The 19,126-nt window shown below is 41.7% G+C and overlaps 2 protein-coding genes across 4 annotated transcripts in view; one reads left to right on the forward strand and one right to left on the reverse strand.

Moving 5' to 3' along the window:
* LOC147728143 (uncharacterized) overlaps positions 1–19,126 on the forward strand; it is a 330,065-nt gene that overhangs the window by 67,241 nt on the left and 243,698 nt on the right. The window lies entirely within an intron of this gene.
* AIMP1 (aminoacyl tRNA synthetase complex interacting multifunctional protein 1) overlaps positions 1–19,126 on the reverse strand; it is a 157,497-nt gene that overhangs the window by 11,942 nt on the left and 126,429 nt on the right. For all 3 annotated transcript variants that reach the window (XM_086962027.1, XM_086962028.1, XM_086962026.1), the window contains exon 6: positions 14,185–14,353. In XM_086962027.1, coding sequence (XP_086818153.1) covers positions 14,185–14,353 — 169 coding nt within the window. The remainder of the gene's footprint in view (positions 1–14,184; positions 14,354–19,126) is intronic.

Genomic DNA, 19,126 nt, shown 5'->3' on the forward strand with positions numbered 1-19,126 from the left:
CCGGTAACACCAATATTTGAAATTTTAGCCTCTTCCCACACCTAGGCCAGAATAGTAACTGCTCCTTCTGGAAGGAGCATGGGGTGAGGAGGCTGGGGGATATTATGGTAGGAGACTATGTCCTTGGTTTTGAAATTATACAGCAGAAATTTGGTATCTCCCAAAATCATTGGTTCCTGTATGGTCAAATTGTACAAACACTGTCGGCCATTAGGATCTCTCTCCCCACAGACGATCCAATGGTCGATTATCTAATAAAAGGGGGCAAGCAGTTAAGAATAGCTTATAACTATCTGCTGTCGGGACTTCAAGACGATCTGCAAAAAAACGAAACAGCACTGGCGCAAAAGCTGGGCGACCCGGATGCAGATCTGGATCTCGCCTTACTTCTAAATAAGAAATTATTTCGGTCCTCTAATCTGAGGGCTCAACACCGCAAGACATTGTTCAATCTTTATTACACCCCTGCGAAGCCGTTTGATTGGGGGGATTAGGGAAGATGAAAGGTGCCCTAGGTGTAATGTTGGCCCTGAAGATTTACTACATATGTTTTATCATTGTGTTAAGCTTGTCCCAATTTGCAGGGAGATTACAGTTTTTTTGGAGGGGTTGCTAGATCATAAAATTAATCTATCCCCTACCTTGATGTTATTAGGGACTGATGATAAGCTGAAGGTGGGGAGACATGGGGAGGCTCTGGTTTTTATTTCAGTAGCGGTATTGCAGATTCTTATTTCTGCAGGATGGAAATATACCACCGCCCCCACCTTCCAGATGTGGCTCGCCAGATTATGGGGTATGCACAATATAGAGGCATGTTTATATGAACACAAGGGTAAGAAATCGCAGGTGATGGGTAGAAATATTTGGGCACCGCTTAAAAAGTGGAGGGACGCAAAACTCTAACCGAATATTCTCCACCAATGAAGGCCTAACGGTTTTAATTGTCCTTATTTTGCATAGCTATTTACAAAATGCCCGGAGCCTCGATTATTTATATATTATTGATTAATGCTTTTTAATATATATTATGATATCTGTTTCTTTATAAGGAACAATGAATTTGTATCTGTATTTGTCTATTTTCTAATTGCACCATAATATCCTAATAAACATATTTAAAAAAAAAAAGAGGAACTGGCAACGCATCACACTATCCAATACATTCGCACCATGGGCACAGGAAAGCACCTTGTCAGTTGGCTTGCTGACTCTGAGCATGCACGCGGCACATTCACGGACCTCACTCAGAGATCACTGGGGTACCACCCTGCCCCATCCTTGCACTGATAAGGTTTGGGAAAACATCTTGATGCGTCCCGTTTTCATACCTCGAAAGGTTAGCTTTTGTCTGATACAGCTCTACATAATACACAGGGCACATCTTACGCCGTAAAATATAAACAGATATTTCTGACATACTGATGCCAAGTGCCCTCACTGCCAGCTGGTGGATGTGATCTCATTCACATGCTTTGTGGCTGCACTGCTCTGGCCCCCTACTGACGGGAGATCACCACTCGCCTCTCAGACAGCAGGGAGCGCATTCTGGGATACATGTGGGAAATATGCACTTTGTACACGGGCAGGCTACTGCTACTGCTCGAACAGCCAGATATTGACGAGTCTCCTGATGGTCAGCAGGTCCTGGGTCTGCCGCCGGTGGGTAGGGAGGGCGTTCCATGTCTTGGCGGCGAGGTAGGAGAATGATCTGCCACCGGCGGTCGCTCGTCGGATGCGGGGGACCATGGTGAGGGAGAGGTCAGCAGAGCGTAGCTAGCGGTTTAGGGTGTAGGAGGAGACGGCGTTGACTTGCTGGGTCATTAACAGCGATGAGTGCAGGATGAACCCCAGGTTGCGTGCGTGGTCGGTCGGCTTTAGGCAATGTTTGTTGCGTTTAGTGTGTTACGCGTGTTACGAGATCCCCAAGAGACAGAGGAGTGGGTCCAGTGGCAGCTGGACATCTATCACTGTTGACACATGGTCAATCACCTGGATCCACGTGCGCATCAGCGTTGGGCACTCCCAGACCATGTGCATAAATGTGGCATCTGCATGGCCACATCTCGGTCAGCCCGAAGAAACCAGCAGAAATATTTTGTGGAGGCGGTGCTGTGTAAGGTAGGTTTGATGCAAGTAGTTGAATTGTGTGAATTTCAGACAGGCATTTCTCAAAATTTCCTTCACCCACTCCAAGGCCATGGCCTACTGCTTGTTGGTCAATTCCATGCCCACGCAATCATCCCATTTGGGCTTGTCCAGGGTTAAAAATTCCATGCATCCCGCTATAGCACCGATTCTGCCCAATTTTCCAACCTGTGTGCTAAGAACACTGCAAGTCTAAGTGTAATAATGGTTTGGACTGCCCTGGTGATCATGTATTCCCATTGCTGCCACAACTGCATTGTGTGTAATAAAGGGGCTGGTTCAAGTCCGTAGAGTTCCTGCAGACTCTGGGAGGAAAGCAGAGCACCATCGCTGTATAGGTCGCCAGTTGGGTAATCCCCACTTCTCACCATTGAGAAAGTTCATGGACCCCAAGCAAAGTTTTTATGGCTGGCACGCTCCAAAGGGACAGCTGCGGTGCATAAGGGGCTGTGCACGTCTGGGCTGCACATATCTGGTCCAAACGAGCTTAACCACACAAATGAATCTACCCAGTCCTTTAGCTGGTCTCGCGAAGGAAGCAGCCACTCAAGCACGTTCATGTCGCCCAGGTCTGCCCGTACCAGTCTATCTTCCCCTGTTCGGTCCCCAGCTAGCCATTGCATAGGCTACTGCAGTTGAGCAGCTGCGAAATAAAGCTCCAGACCCCAATGTCCCCCCTTAAGCATGGAGTGTTGAAGCATGAGACAGGTCCCCAGATGAGATCAGACTCTGGACTCCTTAGATTACTGAATAAGGATTTAGTTGGAATCACTGGCAGAGCTGCAAAAATATAAGAACTTCGGAAGAACACGTTTTTTTGCTACCAATGCCCTGCCCTGTGATGGGAGGAGTAGTCAAGGCCAAAAGTGCATTGCTTGGTGAATCAAGGCTAGGGTCCTATCATAATTACCTTCAAGCAGATCCTGGTCACTGTGGTAAAAGATTATGCCTAGATAACGAAATGTTCCAAAACTCCACAGGAGGTTCCCTGCTTTCACACTCACATCAGGGCAAAAGGAAGATACAGGACTTACCCCCAAATTCACCTTGAGGCCTGCCATATCTTCAAAGAGATCAAGTAGGTCATGGTCTCAAACGTACTAACATATTGTCAGCATATAATAACACAGTGTGCCAATCTAGTCCAACCTTGATGCCTCAGGCAGGGCCCCCGATGTGTAAAAAAAAAAAATGTAAAATGTGCTGCAGTGCAGCCAGAAGTTCTATAGCATGTGCGAAAATGACAGGTGTTAAAGAGCACCCTTGTCGGGTCCCCCTTCCTCTGGCAAAAGATTGTGATATCCAAAGGCCGGAGTGGACCATAACCTGTGAGAAAGTGTACAATAGCTTGACCCAACCAAGGAAGTCAGGACCCATCCCAATCATCTCCATCACTTGTAGAAAAAAGCACTAACTCAGAGTATCAAACACTTTTTCAAAATCCAGGGAGATTGCAAATGAAAGGTCTGGCCTCCTTGGGCACTGCATACATGATAGGGCATAGGCGCCAACTGCTGGAGTGTGTCGCCCCTTTGAGGCACAAACCCACATTGGTATGAATGGACAAGGGAGCCAAGCATCGGAAGCAGCCTATTAGCGAGGACCTTTTATAGTCAATGTTTAACATTGACGAAAGGCAATCAGAGCTCACCTCAAGCGGGTCCCTGCCCGGCTTCAAAAGCACCACTGTAAGGGACTCACAAAGAGACCCCGGAAGAACGCCCAGGTGATGTGCTTCTCAGTAGACCTCCAGTGGGCGAGGATCAAGGGCAGTCCAAATGGCAGCATAGTACTCCATGGGGTACCAGTCTGTGCCCAGGGTCTTGCCGCTCGCCACCTGTGGAATTGCTAGGTGGATCCCTATCTGGAGAGGTTGCTCTAAATCATACAGCTGTAGCGGGGTCAAGCTGGGAAGTACCTCAGCTCGCAAGTAGTCCCACACCTGCACCGGGAGGGGTGGTGGGGGGTTGAATAATATGGCTGCTCATAATACTGAGCGAACACTTCATTAACGTCCACCCGAGTCTTCATCTCGCAACCCGCGCGGTAATGTCTGGCGCCTATCAGGGTCTTGGGGGTCTTCGATCAAAACAAGCATGCCAGTGTTCATCCTGGCTTATCGCCATCAGCATATTGACAGGCAAAGGAGGTTTTATAGTCAAGGTAACAGAGTTGTTTCACCTCCTCCTGGTATTGACGAAGCAAGATTGTTAAACGTGGGCGTGAGTCAGGTAAAACAGCTATGTTATTATACCTGGTGCCTTATAAGAGTTTCAGATCGAAGGACTTTGAATGTGACAGAGGTTTTTAAGCAGAAGATGACTGTTTCTTCTTATCCAGAGGCTGTGTATGTCCTCTATTTTCCATCTGTTTTCAAAACCATGATAAATTATGTTTGATGAAGTGTTTAAAAGTGTATGGTAGAAAGAATGATAATTTTAGAAGTGTTGGTAAGAAATAGAAGCTAATTTCTAATAGAGATCAATGTAATCCAGTGCTTTGGCAAGTTTAGGCATATGGCGGAGGGAAAAAATGGGAGTGGTGGGGGGGTGGGGGTGGATGCGTCTATTTTTTATGCTCATTCTGTTCAGGCAGCAAATTGTTTAATAAAAGTATATATGGTGGATGGAGGATTGAAGGATATGCTAAAGTTGGTGGCTTTGTCAGGTTATTCAAACTTTAAAATGTTTTACTTCGCACCAACTTGAAAAGGGTATAGCAAGGCTTTAAAAAAAGCATATTAGCCTCTGCCTCGCTTTCACATTTTCCAAAGCGCAGTGGGTAGAAAATTGTGATTTTACAGTGATTATATTGGAATACTAGAGGCGAAAATCATCTTGCCTTGATGCCTTCCCATACTCTGTTTTCTTTGGTTTACTTTCAGCATGAAGTACAGCAGAAGGTTTACGATGAGAAGGTTCAACGCCACTTGAGAAAGTTGTCTGTTTTTCAAAAGAGGAATAAATGAAAGATGGCACACGTTCTAGGGTTTGAAAGTAGAGGGAAGGATCAGTTTTTATTATTGGAATTTTGTTTTTGAACTGCTGATGGAGCAATAAAACGCATATTAGCGTGTGTGCCTTTAACAAAACCATGATTTTCTATCCAGCCTGCTATGGAAATCTGAATTGCGTCTTCTTTCTGGAGGACTAACCTTTGTTCCTAGCCTTGCAGGCATTAATGTAACAGCAGGGCTGCCAGTTCAAAGAGGAGGCTGGGAAATCATTTCAAGCACATTAGCAGTGATGTGGACAAGTCATGCAGAACTCTGTTCTGAGTGCAGAGAGTTTGAGTCATACTTTTTCAGAGTGATATCAAACAACATTCCACCAAAAGATGTATATGGTAGCTTATATGAAAGCAGAAATTGTTTAAGGAGACGATCTACCATCTGATCATGATGGGGTATTCTTACATTTACTTGAAATGATGAACTCTGAAAATAGTCTTCTACTACACCTGAAGAAAACTAGTGCAGCACTTACTGATCTGACCAGCATTTACTGACTATTTTGGAACATTTCCAGCCAAACATGTCCAAGATTGGTTTGATACTGCATTGGTAGGGGTTAGATTGAGATCATGCAACGAAAAAGAATAATATAATGGAAACTGGGAGGTCAACAATGATAAATGCTGGGAGCAGAGTAGAAAGCAATGAAGGGCAAAATGTACCAGAAAAGAGAAAATTGTAAAAAAACAAAATATGTTTGCAACTCACCTGTGTAAACTTAACCAAAAAGGGGAGAAGACATCATTGAGATCATCTGCTTAGATTAGGAGAATTTAACTATCCTGGGTGTTCTTTAGAAGCTGGGCCGGTTTCGCCTTTGTGCTACATTTAACACACCATTGAGGTGTGGTAAGGCTACCTCCTGAATTCAAAGCCATGTTACCTCTAATTTAAGAGCGGATGAATGATCATAAATGATAGATAACACAAATATGCTCTGAACTAATGAGAAAAAATGATTCAGGGTATGTTACAATTGTGTCATTTTAGAACTGCCCAAGATAAATTTGCAGCAACTAAGTCATAATGAAGCCTAGCTGGGCAGCACAGCTAATATAATTTAGGCTGTAATCAAATTGAGCATATAAGTGTATGGAAGAGAAACAAGTACTGCATAAGCCAATAGGTCTCTTGCTATTAGGACCTATTAGCTTTGCCAACTGCTTTTGGAGGTGATGTATATCAGGAAGCAGTGTAACATCACCAATATAAAAAAAAGGTGTGCACAAGATTGTGTCAAAGTGGATGCGCACACCAGCAGAACAATATGCGAATTATTTGCTTTAATTTTTTTATTTGCTGACTCAAGATGGCAGACGCCACTTGGACTGGTAAAAAATAAACAAAAGGTATGATTTTTTGGGGGGTCTAAAAGCATTAATTAAAAGAAATCAAGGACTGGGAGTATTAGGTAACCGAGGAGCAGGGAGAAAGGGGAAAGGCAGAACACAGAGGGTGGTGGTGCATGAGAGAACATCACCGAAGGCTACAGATGCGAGAGATAAACACTGATTTGGGTTGGGGGCAGGGAAGCACATTAGCAAGAGACAGTTGTGCAGGGGAGAGAAACACACGGACAAGAGAGAGAAACACAGGGTGAAAGAGAAGCATACAGGGGAGACAACTGCTAAACATACACTTGTGGAGTGCATAAGCAAAAAAAACAGAAAACAAACTACTGCAACACTGAGCAACATGGCTCTATCCAATCCCTTTATTTCCAAACATTCAGTTCCTCTCCGTTCCTACAAAAACATACTAAGAAAATGTTCATGTAAAGAGAGGGCAGCACTAGTGCAATACATAAATATACACTGCCTATTAAGGCTTCTAAAGTGTAGGTTTGGAAGGAAGAATAGCTCAACCAGGAGCAGCATCTTATCAGCTGCCTCGGCATCTCCAACTGACAGTGTCCATACACCCCAACCTCACCACAGTACATTTGATCACACTGTCATTGTAACTATCACTCAATGTGAGCTTTTCAGACACCACAAAGGAATCGGTCACAATTAACTGTGTCAGATGGTGTACCTTATACGGCCGTGCATTAGTTGTTACATTTTCTGGACCTCAAGGAAAACAAGCATTGGCATAGCCAATAGTTCTCGCCTTTGGGACCTTGTAAGTGTTTAGAAATGCAACAGTTGTTGTTGCACCAAGAATATTGTGCTGCATAACTAAATACTTAGAAGGTCCCAAAAGCGAGACCTATTGGCTATGCCAATGCTTGTTCACTGTGTCATGAGTGGCATATCCAGGTGTAACAGGTGGTTGTTTATGTCTTTGCAGAGTCTTGTCCTGCGAAGCCATTCCCTTTGGTTGGTCTTGCCGGAGATCGCGTATTACACGGAGGTGTATCTTCTGGGTTCTCGTCTCGCGTGTGCGGCGGGGCAATTCCCTCTGTAGAAGCATTTGAGAAGGGTTGATGACTCTAGTTTCTTGGGGTCTGCAGGTGTGAGCATGCAGTTATGGAAGAGCGTAATTGCAGATGGTTGTAATACAGGAGTTTATGCATATTCTTGCCTTCTCATTGCATTCTCCAATTTCACCCGTTGATGTGTTCAGAGAAGGGTTCTTATTCTCCATATTGAACTGGCTAAGACTGTCTAATCAGCATCATCTTCCCTGTTTCTTCTTTGTAACATTTTCTTTCCATGTGCATGTCCTTTGATATTTCAGAACACATCTGGATGGGTGAGCCTTTGATTGCAATTTCTGGTGATGAGTACATATCCCACATGAACTTTAAAAATCATATTTCCTTTTTTTTAAGCCGGTGTATATACATCAAGTTACTTGCACAAATGTGAAAGCTAACACTAGTCTGGAGTCAGTGCTACAAATGCCAGTATCATCACAACTACTAACCATCACACAACTACACGGATAGCCTGGGCGGCTGGTATTATTATTTGTTGACGGATTATGCAGTTTAAAACACTCAGATTTTGTCACCTCAAAATTATTCAAACAGCACCACCATGAGGTAGGTTCGTAAATGCCGTTCTTGAGAATTAAGTGCCAGTGCCTGCTCAGATTAAGCATTGGCACTAAGCCCGACCTAACTACAGTAGAATTTATAACCAATGGCATTTTTTAAAGGGGGCGGGGTGGAGTTTTATATAGCGCCAACTCGACCCAGAGATATCGGGTATCAGAGCCCTTTACATGAGCATCAATACAGACGGACACATTCATTTTTGTTAGGGACGGGGAGATGAAGTGATTTGTCCAGAATCACAGGATGCGGAGAGTCGTTGCCGAGACTCGAACCCGGGTCTCCAGCTTCCTGGCCGACCGCTCTAGCCGTTCGGCCACAGGCTCTCCCCTGAAATGATAAGTTTTAACATGCGGACACTCTTTGTTTATATACAAGAAGAGTATCATATTTCACCTAATATCATGAGCGCAGTTTCTACAGCACGAGCTCATCTACTACAGAATTACATAGTAGCGAGATAATAAATGTGAGCTGACGTTGCATCTACATTAGATATCGTGGCCAAGGGCTGGTGCTGATTGCTACCGAGCAGTGGAATAACAAAATGCAAAGAACTCACTCTCTCTCTTGGAATTCTGGTACTAAGGGTGAATGGGTGTTTATAGTGACGTGCATAACTAAGTCGGTAAGAGTGCCCATCCTATTTTACAAAATGGCATTGAAATAGTGTGGCAGGTAAGGTGTACTTTGCTCTCAGCAACACACAGAATGCAAAGGAGAGACAAACGGCGGCGCACAGCGGTGGACATGATCGCATCATTGCAGAGAGGATGAAGTTTGGTCCCAAGTGGTTGCCATAGATAAGGTGCGTCATACTGCAGTAGTCACAATGGCTGAGGGAACTTGATGGATCTGGGCGTTCATGCTGTAGACGTCATCAGTTACTCTGAGTTCAAGCCCCAGAGGGGTCAACCAAATAGAGTCTTGGCATAACCCTCGTGCTCGAAAAAGCTACTGAGATGTTAAGCTGAAGTCTTTGGGGAGTAAATTAAAAACAACACAGCACATTTCCTTGCAGAGCCTCACAGATTTTGGGATTTCATACAACCATAACGATTTTCCAAACAGATTTAACATGAAAACACCATAGATTTTGAGGTAAAATATTGTTTGTTATTTTTATCTGCACAGCTGCTTCCCTGTTCTACAAAATTAAATTGCTTTCTCCAGACACTACCTAATGCTTGACTAATCTTGGAAAGGGATTGCTTCCAGTCCAACGCAGGTTAGAACTAAACTCGGAGGTCTTAGAAACAAGCATCGTGGCACCAATGCTTTACTTTTAATGTTAAAAGTGAAGCGCGGGTGCCGGGATTATACCAAAAGTAAAGCAATAGAAACAAACATCAATTTCTTTACTTTTGGTATAATCGCGGCACCCGAGCTTTACTTTTAACATTAAGTAAAGCGCAGGTGTCGCGATTATAGCAAAAGTAATGAAATAGATGTTTGTTTCTATTGCTTTACTTTTGGTATAATCCCGGCACCCGCTCTTCACTTTTAATGTTCTAAGTAAAGCGCGGGTGCCGCCTTCACACGTGTCATAAAAGAAGCCAAATGGCAGCTGTGCACGATGGCAGCTGTGCACGTCTCGAGCGCGCTTGTGCGCATGATAGTATGCTGGTCGCCGGGAAAGTAGCACTTTTCAAAGCAGCTACTAAATGTCTCGGGCAGATCAGCGCATGTGCTGGATCAGGTCGAGACCTAAAAATAAATTGTATGGCTGCTACAGCTAGAATGTTATTCCCAAAATCCCCTTTTCTAGCACCACTTGCACTCCAAACACTCTTTCAAAGGTCACAGGGAGTCTGGCTCTGGGTACAAAAAAAAACATGAAAATTCCATAAAGCCCAGATAATTGATTTTGGTACACTTTCAAAGACGTGTGCCTAGGGCTGTGCAAAGTACTGAATTCTTTGCAAAGCTGTGAAAAAAGGCCAAACAGTCTGCAAGCTCTAGACTACTTACAACTGCAGGTTGGTTTGATAACTTAAATATGAAGTATGGGTAGATACAAAATAATGTGTTGGCAAGAAGCTGGACTTTAGGACAAATGACAGGATTCTGTACTGAAAATATTTATTTTGAAAAATCAGGATGTGTTACTAGGTATTGATTAGTCCTAGGACACTTTCTTATACTTGGGGTGATCTACTGCAGTGCCAACATTCAATAGAGTCTTTTGTGATAAATTTGCTCACTGTTTTCAGGTATAATATTGGTTGAAGTTCTTGTTTTCTGTTTTTGTTTCTTTACTAAGCAGACAGAGATAAATGGCCTTGTTCCTCTGATATTTTAGAGCAGTCACTGTTGTGGTCTTCTTGTTTAGTGTTTGGGACTGCTGAAAAGGCAGTCTAGAATAGAGGGCCTCAACACCACGAGGGATGTGCTGGGTGGAGAACATCACAAACCTGATTTTGTAAAAATTGTGTACAGTATCCACCACGCCTTTCCCTTTTGTTATCATTTGACATGCTGGAAGATTGAGGTTAATACTTCTCTTCACCAGGATGTGCATCGCGGGTGGTGGCAGAGTGAAGAAGTCATTGTTTTAATGCCATGATAGCCTTCTCAACAAGTGAACGAGGCTACTGGATGTTCTAAACATCTGGCAGAATATTTGTTGAGGTTGGTTAAGCAGATGTACAGTTTCAGAAAACCATTGCAGTGTCTTTATTTCTAGCAAAACCCATTATCCAGACATTTATTAGCATCTCCCGATGAAAGTGAGGTTGTGAATTTTATCATGAACTTAAGGAGTGGGGGAGGTTAAATATGGCCAAAAGGAGCATGTTCGAACAAACCCATGACAAGTGCTATGAGCTAAACGCTTCACTACGTCTTAACCAGCACTTACTTGTCTTCCAACAGTTCTGCATACTGGTTTAAAAAGGCCTGCTGGGCACAATAATAGCAGCTTAACAAAGCTAATGAAATAGTTGCCCCAAGTGGCAGACGTCATCTAGAACATATTTTTCTCTACTGGACGCATGCTCCCGATGCAGCAGGGTTATATTTCTTCTTTACTTCAAACAAAGCAGGACTTTTCTTAACTCAAATGTTAAAGAAATCTGAGGGGAGGAGGAACAGTTTTTATGTAAAGAAAGGTGTGTTACCTCTTGAAATGACATAAAAAGGGGAAATGAAGAAAGGGAAAAAGTGGAAATTTTGGAGTACGTACCCCAAATGGGCACCGTTAGATCGGTCCCAAGTATTCTTCATATTCAGAGGTGATAAGATCTGCTTTGGGAACTCCTCCTTCAGTCAGTCTTCTCATGCCTCTCTTGGGGAGGAGGAATTTGGCGGGACCAATGGTGTTTGAGGTTTTGGATGCTGCTGAGAATCAGGAGGGTTCTCTTCTTGTGGCACCAAAATATCCATTCGAAGCCATCTCTAGAATTGTGTGTGCTGCTGTGGTATAGACTTCAAAGCAACAGCTTAACACTTGGGTAACATCCTAAATCAGGGACATGTGTGGCACAGGAAGACCACCATGTTGTGCTATCGGAAAATATTGTTGGACCCACTTCTAAGGACGAACGCCAAGTGCTCATATTTAACAATAATACTACACTTACTGCAATAGACTCAGGGTTTCTACTGGTGTAACTGTAAATATGTTCAGTTTATATTGCATTTCACCCTTGGAGAATCTGTTTCTAAACATGCCCAAGTTTCACAATTAAAGAAATTAAGATAGTTTTTAAATAACACAACGTGATCATCTGTGAAAGACTGGACTGTAACTCTGATCTCCTGGTCTCAGGGTAGGCATACTTAGCCATTTCACTACATCTCCTCCTACAAGTGCTGTTATCACCCTACTCCAAGCTTCTCCAACGAGTAGCTCTCCATGTACCTGTGAATAGCTCTTCTGTGTGCAGCCCAGCTTCCTAAACTGCAAACATTTGCTTTTTTAAATTAATATATGAATACCAAAGTTAATACTGTATTTGAGATGGAAACGTGTTAATTTTGTCCGAACTCAAAAGCTGATGTTTGGAGAAAAAAAGCAAAGTGTTTAAAATATATTTAGAACTGACTCATGTCGTGTTAGGTAGACATCATTAATATTAGGAAGTTGGTGCTAGGGGCATTGGAACTAATTCTATCATGTGTTACTGATAAAGAGAAATTCCAAATTTACAAAACCTTTTTTACCTTACTGCTGGCAACCCTGCCTGAAGCAGCTAGCAATCTTGCAAAGGGTGGCCACTACAGTAATTATCTCTGATTTGGTCAGTATTACATATAAACAAACGTGAGGGAGAGAGAAGCGCAAGTAAAGACCTGTTCACCTTCCCAGCCAATCATTTGGTGAGGCACCTTGATGAAAATGTGACAACAGGGTCCACCCCCTCGGAGTATCCCAGGTAGCGAGAAGTGACCATACTAAGTGATGAAAAGCAAGACGTGATTTTCTCCACAATTAAAAATTCATGAATTGTGACAGTGAAGGGTGATCTTAAAATTGGCTCTAGATTTACTAACACACATACAGTCACAGATTACCCAAAGAAACAGCTCTCTTGTAATCATGCACTGAAGCACACCCTGGAAGCATTGGGTGATCTAGATGAGAATCCAATTATGAAGCAGGTCACCTACAAGGTAGCTGAGTGAGGGTTCTTTTTTAACACACTGTAGGTTCCAAGGCAAAGTATGCATATGATTATGAGAAATTGGTCTTTGGCACATTAGTAAAATAGGTAGCAAAATTGCTCTTTTTTGTTATAGTACTGGTCAGTATTACAACGCAAATAGCAGGTCGGGATGATATTCTTTGAGCACAAGTAACTCTTATTAAAAAAAAGGTTGGAAACGCCTACTCAATACTCACTTAGAAATATTTATATTTTTATGTGCATTACGCTAGCAACATTCTTCACCAAATCATAATGAGAAGAAAATAGCTTAAATAATGCATTAGGAATCTGTAATTCTTCAAAATATAACAGGAATATTCTTTTTGGGTTTAATGGATAATTAGGATCATTGATGACAATCTAAAATCCATAGTCAAGTGCTCTATTCGAAGCACATGAAGACAAAACATAATGCTTTGCTTCAGGATTCGTTTGCATTTACAGAAAACAAAAATACACACAAAAAACACAGATGTAGATCGGGTTTTAAGTCACAATCTACAAAATATTTGCCATGTATGTCCTTAAAACGAGTGAAATAAAATAAAATTCACAGACCCTAGAAAGTGCAATAATGATATAAAAATGCACCAAAACGATTAAGAAAGAGGGAGGTCATAGTGGAATTAAGGGCCAGATGTACGATTATAATTGTGGCAAAAAGTGTTTGCAAATTAAGCACGGACTTTAAGAACTAGTATTTGATTTTGAGAAGCAATCTATACACTATTATTTTGCTTCGTAAAAAACAACTGTCATAAGAGGGGTCAGAGAACAACTTGCCTAATTAGTATTTATTAGGCAAATCACTATATTCGACCCCCTGTGATTGACTTCAATCACAGGGATAGTGGTCAGCAAGGGACAGCGGACCACCATCCCTGTATATACATTCCCAAACAGAAAGCTTACAAGAAACCAGTGATTCATTAAAAAGAAATATGGGTTTTCCGTTTGGGGAAAGAATCAGTGGCGCAGGGGAGGAGGCACTGGTCCCATGGACCTCTGCCTGCTAATCACTAACCACCTCCTTTCTGGAGTTGGTAACTGTTCAATGGTTTGCAAACAGAATGGCAGTCACCAACCATTAATTACAGAATGAATAGCAATTTGGAAGGAACTCCCCTTTTGCACCCTTCTGCGATTAGGTATGTGTTGCAAAACCCACCTTAAGAGTCCGAAATACATTTCCTACTCACAAGACAGATTACGTACATAAGAAACAGACGTTTTATGGTCGCAAATCTATGATTCTGAAAATTACAGGGCGTGCAATCAGAAAATTGCTTAATAGATCTGGCCCTAAATTCTACTCCAGCAAGGTTACTCATGGAAAATATCTTGGTATTGGAAAGTGAACCATGCTTACTTACCAGGAAAGGCATGAAAGGTGATTCTGTCGCCTGGCACTGAACCACTTGGAGGATCCAATATTTCCACCTTGTCTGGTGAGCTGGCACACATCACCATGGCTTGCGAAACAACGCCCCTCATTTTGGCAGGTTTCAGGTTGCACAGCATTACCGCCATACGGTTCTGCATCTGCACAAACAATGCAAGAGAGCAAATCAAAGCACAAGCAGACTTGGCACTTGCGAGAGATAATATTCTATAAAAAAAACGAATGCAGCGATTTTCTAATTCAAATCGACCAGCTTTGATATTAAGAACATATTAATACGTGTCTGCTGCTTATATAGCATGTTCAAAGTGCTTTACAAAGAGCTTGGTCAGAACACAATACCCAATTTAATTTAGCAATAATTTTGTGGCATCAGTAAATCAGAAGGACGAGCGGACTTTGTGGGGGTACTTGGGGCTTTAACATTGATAGTCTTGGTCTACAACGGCACACACAAGTTGAAAATTGATGTCAGAAAGGACGACTTTTTGTGGTACGTGGATTCAAGCCTGCAGTTCCAACAGCATCAAGCCATTTGCTTTTCCTGCCTAGTGGAGAATCTATTGAGGTGGGTGGGCTGGAGTAATGTTTTTTGCTTTTATAGCTCCTACGATATGAAACCAGCCCCCAAACTGTACCAAACACACAGTTACTGGATGTTTAGAGAAGTATTTAACTAGCTGTAAAGCATTGCCAGCCAATGGTACAACTCTATAATCCCAAACCAAGCTCTCTCAAACAAATATTGCCCTTGATTCTCCTACCCCTTTGGAATGTTCTGTGGTAGGAGCAGGACATTCTTGAGTCTTCTCTGTGGCCCTTGAGTAACTATATTCTTAATTGGTTTAGTGACTGCTCATTCTTCTACGCTTCTTCTCCATTTTCTTTTTAGAGTATGGAGGCTGTAGTAAGAGCTTACTTGAAATTCAATAATGTTGTTTGCTTGATGCCTGATCCTCTGTCTCAGAATTCTGGGCTACTCTGTGCTAGTTGGATGTTTCCATCCGACACCAAAGTCATATTTTTTGTGTCAGGCAGCACCACCTGCTCCATTTGCCTTAAGGCTGACAACATTATGAGTCTGGAATAATGTGGCCCTTACAGATTGCCCATTTTTGATGCAATGTACTTTTTCCACCAAAGATAGGTCCAGGTAGACGTTTTTGGCTTCTGACCCCTTTTTGCAAATACAAGAAGTGTCCTAAAAATCTTTCACATCCTCATAATCCTGGTTTCTAAAAGTCTCGGATAGAGGAATCCTCTCAGAACTGTGGGAAAGTACAATTCAGTTGATTAAAAATATAGAAGAATGAGTCCTTGTAGAGTGGATTAAGATCCTCTTTAATCCAGTCAGTGTGAAAGCATCAAGAGTTACAGAATGAAGAAAATATGTTATTGTACAAGTGAATGCACAACACAACTTTTCTAATCCTAACATTCCCCGCATTCTTCCCCACAAGAACCACATTATGAGAATGGTGAGCATGAGCGCGATACTGATCACGCTCATACTCTCGAGGACACACAAGCGGAACAGGGCTCATGTGCACTCAACAAGAACCAAGCTCAGTTTAAGATGCTTTGGCAGACTATTCCAAACTGCCATTACGCAGGTCTTCACTGTCCGTTATTTTTTCTCACAATCAACTGATCCAAATCAAAAGCCACAGACTAATCTAAATATTCATGGATTACCTTCAGCAGTCTGGTTTGCTAATGACATCTTGGGGTTGTTTGGAAACCTTCCCTGGGAATGCATTGCACCCATTACTTCCCATTGGGTTTGTAACTTACATTTGCTTGCTTTCTATTTGCTGGCAACATTTGTTTTATTTAGGCTGTCCAGCTGGAGTTCGCCCCTTCTCAAAACCTCATTTACTGTATTCTTCCAACAGTGCTGGATTTCTGTAAACAGGCATTCAATCTTGTTCTTATCGTGACACATTTGCTGTGCATTCAGAGGCAGAGGTCAAATGTCAGACTCTCTCTTCCAGGGAGCTAGGTGTTTACTTTTCTTTCTCTCATTTCAAAGCGAGAGGTTTTATGTCACAATCATGCTGGCTCACAGGGGAGTGTTTGAGGAAGGCTGGACAATTTATTTTTTCCTAGCACACAACAAAATGTAAATGTTTATTAATGAACTGGGCAGATATTTTAGAACATATCATAATTAGAAAAGTATACATAAAGCACATTTTTCTGTAATTCCAAAGTGTGGTGAAAAATATTTGAAAACAATCAAAACAAATCAATACACTAGGTGATGACATTTCCACATATTATTGTTTGTATACTTTTATCAGTAAAACTGTACATTTATACTAATGTAATGGTCTTTTCAATTAAAGATGTGTTGTCAGTAATGACAGTGCACTACCACATCATGCATAATCTGCCTCCACTCCACTGCGAAACAATCTACTCTATGACACTCCAAGGGCCGACACTCTCTTTTACAGCACTTTTAGCCATGCTGAATGAACAGCAGCCACACTGGTTTACAACATGGCCATAACATATTGGCTAAGACAATAGCTTTTTGTGTAGGCAAGACCTATTGGCTTTGCCAACGAGTGATAATAGTGTGAATGTACTGGTAAAGAAGGGGTCGTTTTTTCAGTGTTGGAAGAACATTTCTAATCGTTTAGATCCAACTCGCCTTACCAAATTTGGCATCCTAAGTTCAAGAAAAGTTTATTCAAGCAATTAAGATAAAAAATATACAGAGTATACCAATAATAGGTATTCAAGAAACATACAGTTTAGCCGTTCAGATTGGCATTAAAGGAGTCAATAATGGGTAATAGAATAATACGCAAAGATAATCAATAATTGGTAAATGCATATTAAGTGAAAACATAAAAAAATAATTTTGTAAAATAAAGTATAAATATAATCACAGAGAAAAAATATGACAATCTAGAGGAAGTCATGGAGGTTTGGCAACTTCTTGTTGTAAGGGGGTTTGAGACAAAGATCGCCTGGCAAGCATATCAATGAATGTTGTGACCGGGTCCCATAGTACTTTTCGTTTTGGGGCGAGATTAATCGGGTAAACAAATGTTGTATCGAACCTGTGATTATAGCGACTGCATACCACCATGCTTGGTATGATAATTTGGTAAAATCCTTCCAATGTTTAGTTATTTGCTGAAAGGCTAATGCTATTAGCAAATCTATTATTCTTATGTTAAAAGTGCAATGATCCCAGATGGGGAAACGCTACCTAAGAAAATATGAGAAATGGAAAAAGGGTGATTGGAGGAAAAAATTGTGTTAATTTGAGACCGTATTTGAACCCAAAATGTATGGACTGGTGTACATGTAAAAAGCATGTGGAATAAGTCTGCACCTGGTGAGGAGCCAGCCCAACAAGTTTCTGAAATGTATGAATGTCTTTTGCTTAGAACAAGTGGTGATAATAAAAGTCTGTTATAAGTTTTAAAAAAAGTATCTGTGTGGTATTTGCAGACTGTGATGATTTGCGTAGTTTTAACCATAAGGTGTCCCATAATTCTGTAGACCAGGAATCACCCAATACGTCTTCCCATGTAGTTTCTGTGTTAATTTTAGCACGGGGTTTTGGCGAGGCGTGAAGAAGATTATAAATCTTGGAGGCTTTAGCACCATGGTGTAATAAGGGTCGCAGTGCTTAAGTGTTAGAAGGTTCAGGACATGGAGGAGGGGGAGAGGTAGTGTGTGTTTTGTAAGCAAGTTGAATTGCATGTGTTAACAAAGAAAATGTAATATGAAACATAGGAGGGTATTGAAATAAAGCAGCAGCAAGAGAATAAGAAATAATTTGATCCTGGTGAAACAATAGGTGTACCCAAATAAGACCCCGTTGTCTCCAAGATTTCCAGAAAATCGGTTTATTATTTATTAACCCCTTCGATGCTGTCCGTCATCAGTCACGGTTGAGCTGTGCTGATGACGGAATGGTTCCGTCATGACAACACCCAGTTAAGGGATGTCCAGCACCGGGGAGGAATCAAGGCAGCAGGCAAGGTGTTAAAATGGTGGTATTATGCCAAATTGGTTGTTCGAGAAAAGAATATATAAGAGGAGAAGGGAGAATCTTGGAAGTATATTTGAGAATAGGAGTAGATCTGGATTGTGGTTTGCGAGAAAGAGATTCTTTGAAAGAAAAAGGAGAGATAAAAGATTGTTCTAAGGTAGTCCAAAGGGGAACAGGCATAGAGGAGTCTGATAACCATTTTGATGCATGATTTAATAAAAAGGATTTATGATATAGGGGAAAATTTGGAAAATTTACCCCTCCTTCTGTTTTTGGGCTAATTAATTTAAAGATAGACATGTGTGACTTTTTGTTACCCCATAGGAAGGCAGATAGAATGGAGTTAATTTTCTTGAAGTATTTTAAAGGGATAGAAAGTGGGATATTAGAGATTGTGTACAAAATTATGGGTGAAAGCATTATTTTAATTGTGTCCAATCTACCCCACCAGGATAAATATAAGGGGTGGCATTTCGAGGTTAAGGTGGTAATTTTTTGTATGCAGTCTTCCATACATCGGGTAACTGTGCCTGGGATGGAGGCTGTGAAATGAAGACCTAAGTATTTAATAGAATTAAGATTCCATGTAAAACTCGAGTTGGTAAAGTCAGCTTTATAGGTATATTTAGTAAGGGGTAGGATTTTGCACTTATCTACATTTAATTTATACCCGGAGACTTGCGCAAAAGAATTCACTTCATCTAGAAAGCAGGAAGGGATGATTGAGGTTGAGATGGAAATAGTAAAACATCGTCAGCATATGCCGCCATTTTGACAGTTTGACAGGAGTCTGTTGGAAATTGAAACCATGAATTGCATCATTCCGACGGATCCGCAATAAGAAAGGTTCTAGGGCCAAATTAAATAAAAAAGGAGATAGTGGGCAACCTTTCCT

The sequence above is a fragment of the Lissotriton vulgaris genome, chromosome 3_1 (assembly GCF_964263255.1).
Source record: "Lissotriton vulgaris chromosome 3_1, aLisVul1.2, whole genome shotgun sequence".
Classification (NCBI taxonomy): Eukaryota; Metazoa; Chordata; class Amphibia; order Caudata; family Salamandridae; genus Lissotriton; species Lissotriton vulgaris.